Raw genomic sequence first — 18,708 nt, forward strand, 5'->3', positions numbered from 1 at the left:
ATGATTGAGACCATGGTTCACTGCTAGCTTCCTTTCTTTCGCTGCCCCCTGCCTTCTTGTCAGGATTTGGTAGGGCAGCCAACCCCCAGGTCCAGAGCTCCTCCTGACGGTGCACAGCCCTGACTTCATCCTGTGGTTCCTCCCCCTCCAGTGGAATCAGAGAGAGTCCACACGAGAGATGTGGCCTAGGACCTATCTGCCCTACTTTCTCAACTATTTTAAGCCAGAAAGCTAAATTTTGCTTTCAACCAGCTGAACAAGATCAGCCTTTATCCCAGAACTGACAAGGGTGCCCACTCCATCCAATACCAACTGTTAACTGGAAAAGTCACAGGCTGAGCTCACCAGTGCATGCCCTGTGGCTGGGTGATACACAGTCATTTCCAGACGGCTGGCCTAGGCCTGGGTCTCTGGGCCTGTGGCCACCACACCACAGACCATGTAGCAATGATTAAAGAAGTCGGCAAGCAAGCAATTAGCCTTGAGGTAATTATTCTAATTAATCCAATCGGACTCTGTTTTAATCTGCCCCATTCAGCCAACAGAGAACAGGAGAAGGAATGACAGATAAAGTGATATGAAGGTAAAAAAATATTTCCCTAGATGACAGCATTAAGAGGGGACCCACCCAGGCCTAACATGGGAAGGTTACAGAAACAACTGCCCACTAGGTTTGGAAAGGAATTTGCAACACTTCCAGAAGATTCCATGACGCCTTGCTCTAAATGCCCAGGTTTAGACACTGCTGAGTCAATGTTTGCAACGCACCGACATCCATGCTGATTACTATTAAATATAAAATTTTATTCCTACCATGTTGTCTTGGACGGGTACAGACACCATTGCCACCACCACCAATTGAAGTCTGGCTAAGATGCTTACTACTGGAATCCCTCCCTATCTTCACGGCACCACTGTTTTCACTGGTCCTCCCTTCCAATCTGCAGCTTTACTGCTCATCACCTCTGGGCTAGGATCTGTACCAGGAAACGAGAGAAAGCATCACTTCTTACCAGTTTACATGCAGGATTTGATGAGGGGCACTACTAATAGGCAGGTGTTCATCCACCTGCAAACCAGGTAAACTAGGTAAGCAGCTGTGAGAAGATTTAATTAGTGGAAGGGTCCAGACTCTAGAGCAGTGACTCTCAACTAAGGATGATTCTGCACTTCCCCTGCCCCAGCATTTGGCAGTGTCTGGAGACTTTCTGGTTGTCATAAAAACCACTATTGGCACCTAGGAGATAGAGGCCAGGAATGCGGCTACAGTCTACAATGCCTGAACAGCCCCACACAATAAAGAATTATCAAGTCCCAAATAACAATAGCACTGTTGAGAAGCCCTGATCTAGAGTTCACCAGAGCATCCTCAACCACAATCTCTATTAATGAACTCCATCTGCCTCCCATCAACATCCAGCCACTCTTACCTACGGTCACTCCTGTTACTGCAGCCAAAGACGCTGCTGTTGTATACTTTCTCCACCTGGCTCATTCCTAGTCACTTTTCAAATTCCAGTTCACTTCCTCCCCAAAACTTCCATCACTCCAAAGTGGGAAAGACGTCCCCCCACTTCAGTGTGCTTCTGTAGTTACCTTCCCGGGCCATAACTTACCCACCTGCCTGAAGCCTCCACAGGGCTTGAACTCCATGAAGGGAAATAACCATGTTTCAGGCTCCACCAAATCCCTACTTCCTTCCCCAATGAGAGAGCAGGGGATCACTGAGTGGTTGTATATGAAAGCAATCACCCATTTAAGTACCTACCCTGTGCCAGGCCCTATCTTAGACAACAAATAACCATATTTCATTCTAATAGGCTTCTGAAATTGGCATCGTCCCCACTTACAGATGGGAAAGCCAGCTCAGAGAACGCCTACAAGATCCTAAAGCAAAAGACAGAAAAGCTGGATTCAAAGCCTGGGGCAGCACTTTTCAGGACATGGCTGAGCCTCCCACACTAACTCCACAGCCAAGTCTGAATCCAGAAGGGGTTGACAAGGACTGAGAAAGCTTTAGGACTATTCTGAGGAAAATTCTTTTCTTGATGATGCAATCCTGTTACTGATCACTAACAGACCTGCATGCTAAGAACTCAAAACTTCTCTTCTTCAATCCAGGGTGTGCATGTGTTAAGAAGAGGAAGAGTCCCAAAACCAAAAATGCCTTGTGATCTTATTAAGTACCAGACCACTACTAGACCCTCCTGACAACTACCCTGAGGGCCAATGACCACACAGAAAATATCCCACTAAAAGACCAAATGGTCCTTGTATGAGGTCGTTTTAGCACTGACATCCCTTCAATGGAGTCAGACCCCAACCTGCCTTACACATTGAGCACTGTGGGAGGGTGTGTCCTGGAAATCCCTTAAAATCTTAAAGCATTCTGCCAAGACATCCATCTGGGAATGCCACACAGATCTGAGAAGCTCAGAAGCCCATGATAAGAAGGCATCTGACAGGTAGGTTGTCCTCCAGGTTTCAGATGCCTAAGGAGCCAAAGTATCGCTTCTGCTACTACTGACAGGAGGTCTTAGCACAAGGCTCTGCTGCCATCCCCAACATGGAAGCAGCCTCAGCTGCTCGACTCAAATGAGATAGATGGCCTGCCCTTATGATATGAAGAAGGTTCCAGGGATCCTGCTGCTCCTCATGACTTTGGCCCTGCTGACTCACTTCAGAACCTGAGCTGCTCACGACAAAAGCCCATTGGGCCCTCACCCTGTATTTGGTGGTGGTCAACCAAGCTGCTCTGAAAACAGCTGCAGGCTAGACCTAAGAGGTTTTGGGGATTACTGAATTATATTACTAGGTTTACCTTTTTCAGGACTGGAGAATGCAGCTTCCAAGTAAGTTTTCACTTCACATAAACAGTAGAGGTGTTCCCACTGGCAACCTCCTCTGGGGGCCAGGGCACTGAGCTAATTCTCAGTAGGATGTGGGACCAAATATAGGCCAAAAGCCTAAGTTCTGTTGCTCATGCAACTATAAGGCCAAACACACAGTCAAGAGACCAGCTGTATTCTGTTGTATTCAGTCCTGACTACAGGTAACACGTTCTTACGAAGAACTGATGGGCTCTTTTGCAGCCAAGCGGGAAGAATTCTAAGAGTGTGCTGCTCTCTATTCCTAGCCCAACCACTAATTTGTCCAACTCCAGGGAAGTCACTCCCCTTCCTGGGAATGGAGAATGTGCTTCAATTAAATAATCTCTGGGGCCTTTGCCTGTGACTATTTTCTCTGTTAAGGAATCCATGAACATTTTCTGTTAAGGAAACCAAAAATGACAGAACAAGAAAGACTTTTAGATAGTAAATTCAAAAAACATTTTTTAAAAGTATAGATTTGGAAATGGAAGGCCAGAAAGGAAAACTGAGAAATCAAAGGGAAACGTCTTAGCCTTTTGAAAAGATGGCGTTCAATGAATTCTCAGCCAAGTCAGTGATCCTGTCAAACCTGCCTTCGGGCACAGGATTTCCACATCAGTTCCCTGAGCCCTATTTTCTTGCTATAGGTATTTAAACACAGAACCCTTCTCTTGCTCCTACTGGGCTGCTGCTTTCTGGGCCAGGGTGGGTAGTTAAGGCAGCAGGCGCAGGGCCGCCCCCTCCACCCAGGTGGGTTACCTGAGCACAGTCACGCTCCCTCTGCGCACCGGCAGGGAAAGCACTGGTTCCGACACCCGAATAGGCTTGAACTGGAACTTGCAGCCGAAGCACAGCGCAGAATCGCTAAAGAAGGACACGGACACGATGGGGCGCTCGAAGATGTGGATGGGGTCCACGTGAGACACGATGCAGCCGCCGGGCTGGTAGTCGTTGATGACGGCGCTGTTGACGAAGCCCTCGGGGATGACGCGGTGCTCCACCAGCTTTTGGATCACCAGCTGGTGCACCCACTCGGGGATCTCGTCCACGTCGCCCGGCGGGTAGAGGCGCTCCTGGCCGGGCCCGCGCTTCTGCAGCTGGGCGCCGTAAGTGTAGCCTTCGCCAAAGAAGTACTTGTTGCGCAGTGGGGCCCGGTCCACCGTGTGCTCGTTGTACAGGCCCTTCTCAGCGCGGGACACCACCTCGTCGATGCGGGCCTCGATCTTGGCGCACTCGTCCTGGCTGAAGAGGCGCATCTGGCGGATGCCGCTCTTCACCTTGCGCGCCTCCTCCTCCTTCTGCAGCTGCTGCTCCTCGTAGTCGCTGCGCTCGGGGTCCGAGTCCTCCTGATACTTGCGCTTGGCCCCGGACACCGGGTAATGTTCGGCGGCGGCGGCGGCCGCGGCCGCGGCGGCTACGGCGGCGGCAGCTGCAGCGGCGGCCTCCCGGCTGCCGGCCTTGTAGTTGTCCCGGGACGTCATGGACTTGAGCTTCTCACGCAGGTCCGTGTAGCCGCTGGCGGCCGCCATGGCCCCCACGACGCTGCTCTAGGGTCCTCCGGGGCGGGCGGGGCAGCCAGGCATGGCTCTAGGGGGACGCGCCCCGGGGACCCCGGAGGGAAAGGGGGTCCTTAGCGCCGAACTCCCATACGTGAGCTGGAGACCCGGCGGGGGGGCGTCGAGGGTCCAGGCGTGGGGTCGGGCCTCAGGGGCGGCGGGTCATGCAACGACAACGGGGCTTTTTCCTCCTCCACCTTCTCCACGTCCCGGGGGGCAGGGGCGCCGGCAGCGCCTCATGCCGCGGAGGGCTGCTGTGGAGACGCGGCCCGACTCCAGACCAGACCCTCGGACGCTCGGCCCGGCCCGCACTTTAAAGCTCTCTTCACGACGTCACGGGCCGCCAGCCCGACGTCCGCCAGCGCCGCTCCTTAGCGGGTTCCTCACCGCGCAAGCGTAGTGCTGCCGGCCACCGCGGCTCCGCGCGCTACAGGCATGCGCGTGCGTGCAGGCCGGGTCGGCAGAGGCGCCGGCGCAAGCGCAGACCGGGACCGCTCGCCGTCCGCCGCCCCTCCCCCACTCGCTGAGGGGCTTCGAGGGAGCGCTCTCAAACAGCAACCTGTCTCCACGCCGCGCCGCCTCCAGGACCGAAGGGCTCCCTCTACAGGGTGCGCTCACACAGCCAACAGTGTCGCCATGCCGCGTCACGGCATCGTCCGAATGTCGGCAGACGCCTCAACCCCAGCGTGCAATCACCAGGGAACCGCCACAACCCAGGCCGCCCCGTTACCTCCCCCTTTGGCACTTCCACTTCTTTAATTGGGCCGTCGGTCACGCGCGGGGCAGGCCCTGACTGGAGTTTCCGGAAGTCGGTTGGTAATTATGCCCGTCAATCAGGCAGTCTCCTAGGCTACTGCGTCCGTCACTTAATTAGCTGCTGGGAGAGCAGCGAGGACCCCTAAAGGGGAAATGGGTGGCTGAATAAGTGCCTGAATGGAGACTCCGCTGAGGAAAGCCCTCAGGATACCTAAGGAAACTTCTAAAACTCGCGAAAACTTCTCAGATTGCGGGACCGAGAGCACCCGGCCCCAGCTCGGAACCCAGATAGGAATGTCAGGCAGAAGCCGGACACGCGTTGTAGGGGTACAAGCCAGCCTGCTGTCGCGGCCGCCGCCGCCCGGAGCAGACGTTCCGCGAGTCACGTCCCGGTGACGGCTGGCGCGGGGGCGCGCTGGGGTGGCGTCAAGCCTCCTGGGTGCTGGAGATGAGCGTGGAGGCACCTCCTCCGGCAACGGCGGAAGAAAACTCCAGGAATTGAACGGGAGCAAGGATAAAGCTAAGCTATAATGACTGAAGTCAATTCGAAAAAGTTTTGAAGCAGTCAGCAAAGGCGTGGCCGGGCGCGGGGTCTCACGCCTGTAATCCCAGCACTTTGCAAGGCCGAGGGGCACGGATCACTTGAGCCTAGGAGTTCGAGACCAACCTGGCCAACATGGCGACCCCATCTCTACAATTAAATTTTAAAAATGAGCTGGGCGTGGTAACAAAACAGAAAGGCGTGGCTGTGCAGGATGCACTGGAGGGCTTCAACAAATGGGGGGTTCTGCTCAAAAATCTCCCATGTCTCCCCAGGATAAAGTCCAGCTGCATTATTTGGCGCTCAAAGCCTTTCTTCAAGACTCTTAGGGCCTTCCCTCCTCCTCTCCCCTCTTTCCACGTACGCTGAGCCCCAGCCCTGTCATCCTGTAAGCCAGGTCTACAAACATACTGTGTGTCACCTCCTGATATTTGCCCAGTCTGTTTCCGCCACCTGGAATGCCAGTTCCTTATCACCCGTCTCTTTGTTTTTATTTTTATTTTTTGGGCAAAGTCTCTGTTGCCCAGGCTGGAATGAAGTGGTGCAACCCTCGCTGACTGCAACCTCGACGTCCTGGGTTCAAGCGATCCACACCTCAGCCCCCTGGGTAGCTGGGACTACAGGCATGCACCACCACGCCCCGCTAATTTTTCTGTTTTTAGTAGAGATGGGGTTTCACCATGTTGCCCAAATTGGTCTCAGAAATCCTGGGCACAAGGATCCTCCCGCCGAGGCCTCCCAAAGTGCTGCGATTACAGGCGTGAGCAACCGTGCCCAGCCTGGAATGGACGTTTTTTAAAAAGCTTATCAAGTTTTTACTATGTGCCGGGGCCTATATATGTATACTAACCCAATTAATCCTCCAAACACCTCAATGTGGGGGGCATTATCATCACCACCCTATATATAGGGAAACAGGCCCAGATAAGTGAAATGACCTGCCCAAGGCCATACAGCCAGTATGTGGCCTAGTGACAATTCAAACCCAGGCAGCCTGGTTCCAGAATCTGTGCTGTCCTTCACCGGGGCTCAGAGAGGGGAGGGTCCTAGCTCAAGAGCAGTCAGGGAGGAACACAGGGAAGCTTCCAATGCAGTGTCTGCGATATGAGAGGCTGTCTCAACCTAGAGGATGTGAAGAGGTGATTCATATTTTGGCTCAACCTGGAGGATCCACTTCCAAGAGGCTGCATGTGGTCTATGTGGTAGGCCCCAGTTGTATTCTGAAAGCCAAGAGGGCCCCCTGGTTTTCACTCTTTGCCACATTATCCCTTCCTGAGCCCCATAGTTTAGCTTGACTAGGGAAAGGGTTTAGGGCAAAAGTAATTAGTGAGCCTGACACCCCTTCCCCCCCCCAACACCATGTATGATCTCACAACACTAAGAAATGAGGGGAAGAGGGCAGGCCTCAGGGCTGCCTCATGTTGTAGCCACTGTGCTCTGTTTTGGGGGGTCCCCACACTAAGAGAGCACCAGCGCTGCTGGCAGAACCCCAGGGGCAATGTAGGTGAGCTGCTGCCAGCTATGGCCCCTGCACAGTGGTAACTTGATTGACACCACACTCTTTCTGGTGAGTTCCTTACTTTTCTCACCTCAGGGTTTGCTTCTGGGGAAAGTCAACCCAAAGCAATGGTGAAAAATGGGACAGCCCTGTGGCATTTGTATCAGGGACTCTTTCTTGATCCTCTCCATCCTAGGATGGTCTAATTGCCCCCCTGGTCCTGCCAGCTGGACCTTCTAATCTCTCCCAAATTACCAACTTCTACCCACCCCTGTCACTATCACTAGAATCCATGCCACAGTTTACCAGTTAACACTGCAGCAGCCCCTCTGGTCTCCCCAGCTCCTACATTCACTCACTGCTTGGTGGTCAGCGTGGCTTTCACAAAGTACAACCTGTGCAGGCTGTGCCACCCCTTCCCCCTCTGGCAAACCTTTGAAGGCTCCTCATGGCTCTTGGGATGAAATCCTAAATTTTTTTTTTTTTTTTGAGATTGAGTCTCGCTCTGTTGCCCAAGCTGGAGTACAGCGGTGCGATCTTGGCTCATTACAACCTCCACCTCCTAGGTGCAAATGACTCTTGTGCCTCAACCTCCCTAGTATCTGGGATAACAGGTGCTTGCCAGCATCCCTGGGTAATTTGTGTGTGTGTGTGTGTGTTTTTTTTTTTAAGACGGGGCTTCACCATGTTGGTCAGGCTGGTCTTGAACTCCTGACCTCAAGTGATCTGCCCGCCTTGGCCTCCAAAGTGCTTGGATTACAGGCGTGAGCCACCACGCCCGGCCTAATTTTTGTATTTTTAGCAGAAACGGTTTCACCACATTGGCCACGCTGGTCTCAAAGTCCTGAGCTCAAGTGATCCACCTGCCTCAGCCTCCCAAAGTGTCCCAGCATGAGTCACCACACCCGGCCCAGAAATCCTAAATTATTATTATTATTTTTTGGAGACGGAGTCTTGTTTTGTTACCCAGGCTGGATTGCAGTGGCATGATCTTGGCTCACTGTAGCCTCTGCCTCCCGGGTTCAAGCAATTTTCTTGCCTCAGCCTCCTGAGTAGCTGGGACTATAGGTGCATGCTGCCACACCCAGCTAATTATTTGTATTTTAGTAGATGGGGTTTCACCGTGTTGCCCAGGCTAGTCTCAAACTCCTGAGCTCAGGTAATCCTCCCGCCTAGGCTTCCCAAAGTGCTAGGATTAGAGGTGTGAGCCATCACACCCAGCCTAGAAATCCTAAATTCTTTTTTTTTTTTTTTTAAGTTGAAATCCTAAATTCTTAATGTAGCCCAGAATCCCTACTCAAACCATCTTTGGAGTCCTCTTCAGTCTCAGATCCTGCCACAAGTAATGCGTACCTCAGGGTCCCTGCATATGTTGTTCTCCTCATTCCCTGGCTAACTCCCACTCACAGGTCTCGTCCTAGTTTGTGGTGATTTGACTGTGATTAACTGCTAGTGCCTGGTATTTGCCTAGGTATTTGGATAGCTCGAATGGCTGAATGAGTAGGTAACTCTTTTCTCTGCTGCCATGGATCTTGCAGTTATGCCCCCATCTACCTATCTAGTCTCCCATTCCCAAGCCAAGTGCTCCCTGCCCCACAGAAACTCCCCAGAGAACCAGCACTTTCCAACAACATTCATTCGTTTATTCTTTCATTCATATGACAAATATTTTTAAAGTGCCTACTCTGTGTTAGGTGTTCTCTGGTTTCTGGGGGATACAGCAGGAAACAAACACGATTTTCTCTGGAATTTTTATCCCGCTCTCTTCCATCTATTCTTAGCAAACTCCTACTCATCTTTCAAAACTCAACGCTAATGTCCCATTTTCCAAGAAGCCTTTTCCCAGACTTCTCCCTTATACCACTCTCAAACTTGTGTGGTCCATCAAGTGACGGGGCTCTGGTGTTGGGGATACCCAAGGAGTGAGGGAGGATCTGTTCGTAGGCAGTGAGTCAGGGGCCTAAGTTACCTCCAACTCCTGCCTCCTCCCTCAGGCTTGTTTTCCAGCCACTTAGAAACTCCACGGAGAAATGGCTGCCAGGCACACCTTTTGTTTGTACAGAAATAACCAGGCTAACTGAAATCCAGGCTAACTGGCAGTACAAGGAGGGGCCCCTTAGGAGGACAAGTAGGGCTGGGATGTGGAGTTGGAGCAGATTCCAGTGTCAGACCCTGAGTAAACTGAAGGCAGAGTCCAGTTTATCTAGGCAACTGGTGTGGGGCTTCTGTGCCATAGCAGGAGTTAGGGGCAGGCTCTGCAATAGGTACAAGGCAGGAGGCCTCAGGGTCCTGTCTTCTGCTCCACTCCACCGTGGGCCAGACATTGAAAGTTCCTCCTGCTATCTGACCTGAGTCTGCATGCTGCCATTCCATCCCAGCTCAGGAAGGGTCTTCTTGGGTTCTTGAGGATTTGAGTTGCTCCTCCTGCCTCCTTTTGGTGTCCTCCAAGGTTCTGGCCCCTTATAGGGGTCATTGATCCTGAGAGATCCACTGACTACCCTGAGGCCACACAGTGAGTCTTCTGGCAGAAGGTACTGGAGGGCTGGGGACTGGGTCAGAGCAGGGTGATCTCGCTGGGGGGCAGTGTGAGCCGCTTCTCACGGGCACTGAGCAGGTTCTCCACGTGCACGGCCACCACGCGACAGAGTTCCAGTCCCTGCAGGTGACAGTGACAGTCTACACCCATCCAACCCTTCCCCAGCTCTTACCTTGGAGTGGGACGTGCAGAAGGGAAAGGTGGTTGGGAGATAGGTGGAGACCACCATTCATTCAGGAACCCTTGTTCCCACCTCCCCCAGGGCCTAAGAGGAGCATGAGGAGCTGGAAGAATGGTGGACTGTGGGCTGCAAGGGGTAAGCAAGCAGGAGATCAAGTGCCTCTGCCAGCTTTGCTCCGTGTGAGCTGTGTGACCCGGGGTCTATTGCTTTGCCTCTCTGAACCTCAGTGGCCTCATCTGTAAGATCTCAATTGACGGTGGGCTTGCTTCACAGGGCTGTGGTGAGGGTTCAGTGAGACTTTATTGCATGTAAATTCTTTAGATTTAAAAAATATGAATCCAATCAATAAATGGTAACAGTTTGTCTGTTGCCATGGTTACTGCCTGGCTCCCACAGCACACAATGGGCAGTGACCCAGGCTCAGTGCTCCCAATTGGAGTGGGTATAGGGGAAGGCATCAATGAATTGCAGAAAATCGATCTATGAATGTGGTTCTCAGATCAAAGTTGTTGTTGGAATCCCCCCAGGGAAGCTGCTCTGAGAAAGGATAAAATCATGTTAGTAGCACTCTCTAAGTGTTAACTGTGTGCCAGGCCTTGTACTAAAGGCCTGATGTGTCCTACCTGTTTTAATCCCCCCAGTGTCTCTAAGAGACAGGAGCTATTATATCCCATTCCACAGGTGGGGAAACTGAGGTGCAGGGCCTTGAAGCTCCAGACTGCACAACTTGTAGGTGGTGGGATTTGAACCTGGATGGTAAGAGGCCTGAGGGCCACACTGTGAAGTGCCCTCTGCTGAGGTTAGCTGTGCTGGCCCTGCCTTGTGGGCCACCATAGCTAATTAACTCAGCATGTGCAAATGGAGTCTTCCCCTCCGGCCAATGCTTTACCTACCTCCTTGCTGCCATGTTCTAGGCCTTGCTGGGATTGTTGCTGCATTTGACAGTATGGAAGCTGAGGCTCAGTGAGAAGCAGGGATGCCTCAAGATACCCTCAGACAGTCTGTCAGAGGTAGACAGGATGGAGGCCCAGGTCTATTGCAACACTGCTGCACTCAGACATCACCTCCTCCTGGAAGCTCTCCCTGATTACCTCCCAGATAGCACAGGTTCCCTATATACCCTACCAGCACTGATCAAGGGATATTGGAGAGATTCTTTTGTATCTGAGACTCGAGGCTTTGTGAGGGCCAGGGCTGAGGGGGGTCTCAGTCATTTCAGTATCTTTGCCACACAGAGATGCTCAATGGATCTGAATGCGTAAATGAATGCAGCCCCTGACACATACAGGCCAGAGGCAGAGGTGGCAGCATAAAGAGAATAGGTGGTGCTGCAAGGAAGTAGGAAAACCAAAGAGGTCTTTATCCATCCATCCATCTATGCACCCACCCATGCAATCCACAAATATGTATTGAGCATCTACTATGTGCCAGGCACTGAGCTACGGACACAGCATGAACAAGATGGACATATTCCTGCTTCTTGGAGCTGGCATTCTGACGGGAGAATGACACAGTTTGGATATTTGTCCTTTCCAAATTTCATGTTGAAATGTGATCCCCAGCCAGGTGTGGTGGCTCATGCCTCTAATTCCAGCACTTTGGGAGGCCAAGATGGGTCGATCACTTGAGGCCAGGAGTTGCAGACCAGCCTGGCCAACATGGTGAAACCGCGTCTCTACTAAAATTAAAAAAAAAATAGCCAGGTATGGTGGTGCATATCTGTAATCCCAGTATTTGGGAGGCTGAGGCAGGAGAATTGCTTGAACTGGGGAGGCAGAGGTTGTAGTGAGCTGTGATTACTCTCCTGGGCGACAGAGTGAGACCTTGTCTCAAAAAAAAAAAAAAAGAAAAAAGAAATGTGATCCCCAATGTTGGAGACAGGGCCTGGTGGGAGGCAAATCCCTCATGAATGACTTGGTAACCCGGAGGTAATAAGTGAGTCTTCACTCTAATAGTTCACACAAGAGCTGCTTATTTGAACTCTCTGTCTTGCTCCCTCTCTTGTCACACGATGTGCCTGCTTCCCCTTTGCCTCTCGCCTTGAGTAAAAACTTCCTGAGGCCTCCCCAGAAGCCAAGCAGATACTGGCAAGATGCTTCTTGCAGAGCCTGCATAACCGTAAGCCAGATAAACCTCTTTTCTTTGTAAATTACACAGTCTCTGGTATTCCTTTATAGCAACGTAAAGTGGACTAATATAGAGAGACAATACATAAATAAATAACTAAATGATTTCCAAGCCATAATAAGGGCTACGGAGGCATGGATCATGAGTTCTTAGGGAGGAGGGTTACAGAAGCCTTCTGGAAAAAGGTGATATTTGTACTGAAACCCAAATAAAGGGAGAGAGTGGGCCCTGTGATGAATCAGGGAAGAGCATTCCAGGTGGAGGGAACAGTGAGGGCAGAGGGCCCAGAGCAGGAAGAATGAGCTTAGCACAAGGGAGCCAGGGTGGCTGGAGAAATGAGCAGAGGGGAGGGAGGTGGGAGAGGAGGCCACCAAGGTCATGAGAGGAGGAGACAGGGTTGGATGGACTCCCAGGTTTGGGGCCTGAGTGCCTGGGAGGATAGGGAGGAAAGCTGGAGAGGACTGTTAGTTTCCAAGGGAGATGTTGAAGGAGTCTGGAGCTCGTTGGGGGGTCTGGGCAGAAGGTGGAAATATGGATGCTAGGCTAGGCATGGTGGCTCATGCTATAATCCCAGCACTTTGGGAGCCATAGGTGGGTGGATCATGAGGTCAGGAGTTTGAGACCAGCCTGGCCAACATGGTAAAACCCTGTCTCTAATAAAAATACAAAAAATTAGCTGGGCATGGTGATGTGCACCTATAATTCCAGCTACTCACGAGGCTAAGGCAGGAGAATCTCCTGAACCCAGGAGGTGAAGATTGCAGTGAACTGAGATCACGCCATTGCACTCCAGCCTGGGTGACAGCAAGACTCTGTCCCCCCCACAAAAAAAGAAATATGGAGCCAGGCGCGGTGGCTCAAGCCTGTAATCCTAGCACTTTGGGAGGCCGAGGCGGGTGGATCACGAGGTCAAGAGATCGAGACCATCCTGGTCAACATGGTGAAACCCCGTCTCTACTAAAAATACAAAAAATTAGCTGGGCATGGTGGCGCGTGCCTGTAATCCCAGCTACTCAGGAGGCTGAGGCAGGAGAATTGCCTGAACCCAGGAGACGGAGGTTGCGGTGAGCCGAGATCGCGCCATTGCACTCCAGCCTGGGTAACAAGAGCGAAACTCCATCTCGATAACGCTGAGCCTCACCCAAGGGAAGAAATATGGGTCCTGTGATGGTAGACATGGTTTTGAAAGTCTCAGGATCAGACAGGGTTCCCTGGGGAGAGGCCCAGCGTCAGCAACGTTTAGAGATTGTCTAGGGGGCCAGGTGTGGTGGCATACACCTGTAATCCCTACACTTTAGGAAGCTGAGGTGGTGGATCACTTGAGGTCAGGAGTTTGAGACCAACCTGGCCAACATGGTGAAACCCCATCTCTACTAAAAATACAAAAATTAGGCATGGTGACATGTACCTGCAGTCCCAGCTACTTGGGAGGGTGAGGTGAGATTATTGCTTGAACACAAGAGGTGGAGGTTGCAGTGAGCCAAGATCACGCCACTGCACTCGAGCCTAGGCAACAGAGCAAGACTGTCTCGAAAAAACAAACAAACAAACAAACAAACAAACAGATTTTCTAGGGGAGGAAGGACCAGAAGAGAACCAAAGAAGGAATGACCAGGCTCATACAAGGAGGTTGGAGAAGGATGGGTGCCGTGGCTCAGCTTGTAATCCCAGCACTTCAGGAAACTGAGGTGGGAGGATCATTTGAGGCCAGGAGTTTAAGACTAGTCTGGGCAACATAGCAAGACCCTGTCTCTACTGGAAAAAAAAAAAAAAAAAAAAAGGACCACAGCACCATTGCAGGGGCTCAGGTAGGCGGTCTCAGGGAAGGAGGGGGCAGGCCTGGGGCCCAAGGCTACCAGTGGATAAGGCAAGGATCTGTGTGACCCCAGGCAGGACCAGATTGGGTGTGGCGGGGAGTGCACTAGGACCCTAGGCCCAAGTAACAGGTTTCCCAAGGGACACAGGGGGCCAAGGAGACTTTGTTCTGGTCCTGTCCCTCAGAGGCAGGGCTAGGGCAATGGAAGACCCTCTCTCTTGCCCTGGGAAATCATGGGAGTGATGCTGGGCCTAGACCTGGAGAGGGTATGTCACAGGCTGGACAGGGCAGACGTGTGGGTGTCAACCTCGATTCTATACCTTCTCTGGGCCTGAAGCCTATCTCTTTAGTGGGGTGAAAATGTGACTCTTGCCCTGACCCCAGGGGACTGTGAGACTTGGGCAGGAGCCTAGAGGTCATTCATGCTTTTTAAATTTTATTTTAGAATCGGGGTCTCACTTTGCCAACCAGGCTGGAGTGCAGTGGCATCATCACAGCTCACTGCAGCCCCAAACTCTTAACTCCTGGGCTCAAGCAATCCTCCCACCTCAGCCTCCTAAATAACTGGGACTATAGGCACGTGGGACTAAAGGACTCTAGGGCTAAAGGCAGCTGGGACTATAGGACTATCGGACTAAAATCACCCAGACTGGTTATTTTTTAATTTCGCCCTTGTTGCCCAGGCTGGAGTGCGATGGTGTGATCTCAGCTAACTGCAACCTCCATCTCCCGGGGTCAAGCGATTCTCCTGCCTCAGCCTGCCACGTAGCTGGGATTTCAGGCATGTGCCACCACACCCAGGTAATTTTGTATTTTTAGTAGAGATGGGGTTTCTCCATGTTGGTCAGGCTGGTTTCTAATTCCCAACCTTAGGTGATTTGCCCACCTCGGCCTCCCAAAGTGCTGGGATTACAGACATGAGCCACCGCTCCCAGCCCACCCTGCCTTTTGAGTAACAGCCACAGTTGCTGCAAACATGGGAAGGCACGGGGCAGGTGGGTCTCAGTTTTACCATCTGTCACACAGGAAACTCATTTTCCCCATCCTCAATCCCAGGGCCTACAAGCAAGCCTTCACATCTCAGCCCAGGTGAACCTTCTCAAACCTCTGGCGTCCTTGCCCTCTCATCAACCTTCTATGGCTCCGTACTGCCCTTTCCTGTGTTCCCACTGCCAAGTTGCTTCCCTGGATGACCACCATAATGACCTACAGTTCTGTGCTGTGCTGGGGTTGGTTCTGTCCCATGCACTGGCCTGGATATTCCCCGGGGCATGGCAGGGACCTGACCTATCTTGGAACCAGGTCCAGAGAAGAGCCCAGTGAGTAGAATGCTGGGGTGAGGGCTGGGCCCACCTGTTCCAGCTGCAGCTGCAAGGTTCGCTGGGCCACCACATCCCCCAGCGAAATCTCCACGTAGGGGTAGCTAGAGTTGGCTGTGGGCCGCTGGGTCTGCGTTGACTGGATCTCCTTCAGGGGGAACTTCACCATCAATTCCTGGGAGTAGGGGGAGAGGGGCCAGACAGGCCTGTGGGTGAAGATAGTCTCAACCACTCTTAACCCTCCCCTGCAAATCAGATCAGTAGGAGGCAGGAGACTCCAGTTCAAGTACCTGTTCCCCAGTGACTTGTGTGACCTTGAGCAAGTCACTTTACCTTTCTGGACCTCAGTTTCCTTACCTGTGAAACTGATTCAACAAATACTGATGATGCATCTACCATGTGCCAGGCAGGCACTGCTCTAAGTGCTTGGGATACACTTAGTGGATGCTGTTGGTGCCCTGAACTTCACATCAAAGTTGCTTCTTGTGAACACTTGCACCTCTTTTAAAACTTCCTTTTTGTGGAGAACAGGGCCTCCTGTGTTGCCCAGGCAGGTCTCAAACTCCTGGGCTCAAGCAATCCTCCTGCCTCTGCTTCCCTAAGTGCTAGGGTTACAGATGTGAGTCAGTGTCTAGTCTTTCTAGGGGCTTTTTTCTGGCCCAGGGAGCAAACTTGGACCACATACAGAAAAAGAGTGATGGAGAGTTAATGCCTCAGAAAGAAGCCCTTGCAAATGACAGATGGGAAGCTGAATAGACACCCTGGCTCCCTCACCCCCAGGAGAGAAGGAAAGCTCTAGGCTGTCTCTCAGGGCCCCCCGCTGGACTGAACTTCAGGTGCCCACATCAGCAACTTGCTTGCTAACATGCCCTTTACTGGCTCCATCCCTTCCCTGACTGACTTCCTCACTCCAGTGTTTCCTGGAATCAACTCTAAATCAACCACTTGCCCTTGAATCCCGGTCTCAGGGTCTAGTTCTGGGAGCAAAAACTAAGGGGGTAACAGATCCTACTTATGGGCTGAATTGTGTCCCCCACCAAATCCCCATGTTGAAGCCCTAATGCCTCAGACTGTATTTAGAAATAATGCCTTTAAAGGAGTGATTAAATTAAAATGGAGTCATCTAATATGACAGATATCCTTATAAGAGGAAATTTGGATACACAAAGAGATACCAGTGTTGTGCACACACAGAGGAAAGGCCATGTGAGGACACAGTGAGAAGATACTGTCTGCAAACCATCAAAGAAACCAAACCTGCTGACACCTTGACCTTGGACCTCCAGTCTCCAGAACTGTGAGAAATAAACTTCTGTTGTTGAAGCTACTGAGTCTGTGGTCTTTTGTTATGGCAGCCCAAGCACACAGATGCACTATTTGAGTGCTTAGGGTATGTTTTACCTCATCTGACCTTCACAAAAGCCCTAATGGGTAGGGCTCAATTCTTATCCTAATTTTCCAGATGAGGAAAGCAAGGCTTAGAGAGGGGAAGAGACTTGCCCGAGATCATGCAGGTGGTAAGCAGTGGAACCAGGCTTCAGCAGCTGGAAGTCTTGGCCCCTTGGAGGGGTTAGGGTACCAGGGAACAGAGGGTGGTGATGGCAGGGCCAGGCTGAGGCCACTCACATGAGTCTCTGTGCTGAGAAAGTTGAGGCCATTGTGGTTGACGGCAAGGATGCAAGGGGCTGGCACAGTGATGTTGCTGCAGCTCTGGATGAAGAAGAAGGAGGAGCCAAACATAGGTAGGGCACTGAGGAGACCTGGGCAGGGAGAGGGGCCAGCAGTTACGTGCTGGGTAGGACTCACTGACAACAGCCCTGGCTGTGAACTGCACAGCTGGCCTGCAGCCTGCATCTTCTCTGGGCTGTATCTAGCCAGTGCAGGAGCCCTTGATCTGGGTCTCCACCCATCTCTGGCCTCCCTTCTCGCTGCTTCTTCCTCTATCCCTGTGTGCAGCTCTTCTTCCTCTGCCCAGGGCCATTCTGAGCCTAGGTGACATCTCCATAAAAATTGTAAAACACGTTTTCTCCAGGGAGGTGCTCAGTTTACCCGGCACTGAAAAATGCCTTTGTGCAAAGAAAAGAGGTGCCTCCGTACCCATCCTCCATGACCACCCTCCTCAGCAAAGACCCCTATGATCACCTCCCCTGCCCTACAGCTCTTACCCAGAAACTGGGCGCGGGCCTGGTGGGGGCTGAGCGCCTGTGTCTGCTGCCGGTGCTGGCTGACCAGGTTGAGCCAGGTTGAGCCTGCTGTTGTACGGTAGAGCTGGGCTGGGATGTAATCCTGGACTTCTCGCCTGTGTATGGAGGGAGGGGAAAAGGTCCTGAGTGAGCTTACAGGCTCATGCAATCCTCACTGTGCACCATGCATGCAGAGCAAACCTGATCTCTGCAACTCCCTGTTGGGGAGTGTAAATGGGCTGAAGGTGGGGTAGAGGCACCCACAGTAGCTTGGTACTGCTTAATCACTGTCTGGGCCAGTACCACTAGGATCCCTGTTTGCAGTTAAGGTAACTGAGGCTCTGAGAAGTTCACCGACTAGATAAGGTCACACAGTGACTGAGTGAGTTAGCGTCATAGGTTGGCAGGAGCAAGACTTGAACTTAAGGCAATTTCTTTTTTTTTTTTTTTGAGATGGAGTTTCGCTCTTATTGCCCAGGCTGGAGTGTACTGGTGTGATCTCAGCTCACCGCAACCTCCGCCTCCTGGGTTCAAGTGATTCTCCTGCCTTAGCCTCCTGAGTAGCTGGGATTACAGGCATGTGCCACCATGCCTGGCTAATTTTTTGTATTTTTGGTAGAGACCGGGTTTCTCCATGTTGGTCAGGCTGGTCTTGAACTCCTGACCTCAGGTGATCTGTCCGCCCCAGCCTCCCAAAGTGCTGGGATTACAGGAGTGAGCCACCACGCCTGGCCTAACCCAAGGCTATTTCATCCTTCATACCTCCTGCCTCCAAGGAGAAGCAAAAGCCAGAGGAGTGAGAGGAAACATCATGGTGGGCAAAGCCTTGAGCAGGGCTGGGCAGAGACTTGAGCAGAGGAGTGCTGGGTCTCCAGGCTGGGGCCCCTGGGCATCAACTCACCCCAGCCATCTTCCCTCTGACATATGCTGGCTACATCAGGGTCCCCTTACCTCTTGGGACATCTGGAAAATATCAATAGCAGTCCCAGCTCATCCTGACCAGCTGGAGCTGCCGATGAAGGAGGGGTTGGGAGAAAGCCAGGGGAACCCTCTCCTCCCAAGAGATTCCCTGGGCAACATCTGTCCTTTTTTGCACTGCTGGGGTAAGGGCCTGGCATCTGAACCCACCCTTCCCAGTTTTGGATCCTGGTTCCCCCATGATTAGTGGGCTAGACTTCAGCAAGTCACATAACCTCTCTGGGCCTTTTCTGTAAATGGGGAAAATAAAGTGCAGTTAGGAAGAATAGCTGAGATAATGCATATGCAGAGTCCCTTGCAAAAAGTAAGAACTCAATGATTTTCATCCAGGATTGGAATCATTATCT

The 18,708-nt window shown here is 52.0% G+C and overlaps 2 protein-coding genes across 2 annotated transcripts; both read right to left on the reverse strand.

Annotated features, from left to right (window-relative positions):
* Positions 1-6: 6 nt before the first annotated feature.
* On the reverse strand, positions 7-5,883 carry LOC116546640 (RNA demethylase ALKBH5). The gene has a single exon (XM_032272832.1). It carries the CDS (start codon positions 4,397-4,399, stop codon positions 3,626-3,628), a length of 774 nt encoding a protein of 257 aa, XP_032128723.1. The 5' UTR covers positions 4,400-5,883; the 3' UTR covers positions 7-3,625.
* Positions 5,884-16,706: 10,823 nt separating this feature from the next.
* Positions 16,707-17,526, reverse strand: LOC116546641 (unconventional myosin-XV-like; the record flags this gene model as incomplete). Its single annotated transcript, XM_032272833.1, has 2 exons — positions 16,707-16,960; positions 17,366-17,526. Coding segments are annotated over 2 exons (415 nt in total), but the record flags the coding sequence as incomplete, so codon positions are not given.
* Positions 17,527-18,708: the final 1,182 nt, after the last annotated feature.

This window comes from Sapajus apella, unplaced genomic scaffold (genome assembly GCF_009761245.1).
Source record: "Sapajus apella isolate SASKATOON/1434 unplaced genomic scaffold, GSC_monkey_1.0 scaffold1172, whole genome shotgun sequence".
NCBI classification, from domain to species: Eukaryota; Metazoa; Chordata; class Mammalia; order Primates; family Cebidae; genus Sapajus; species Sapajus apella.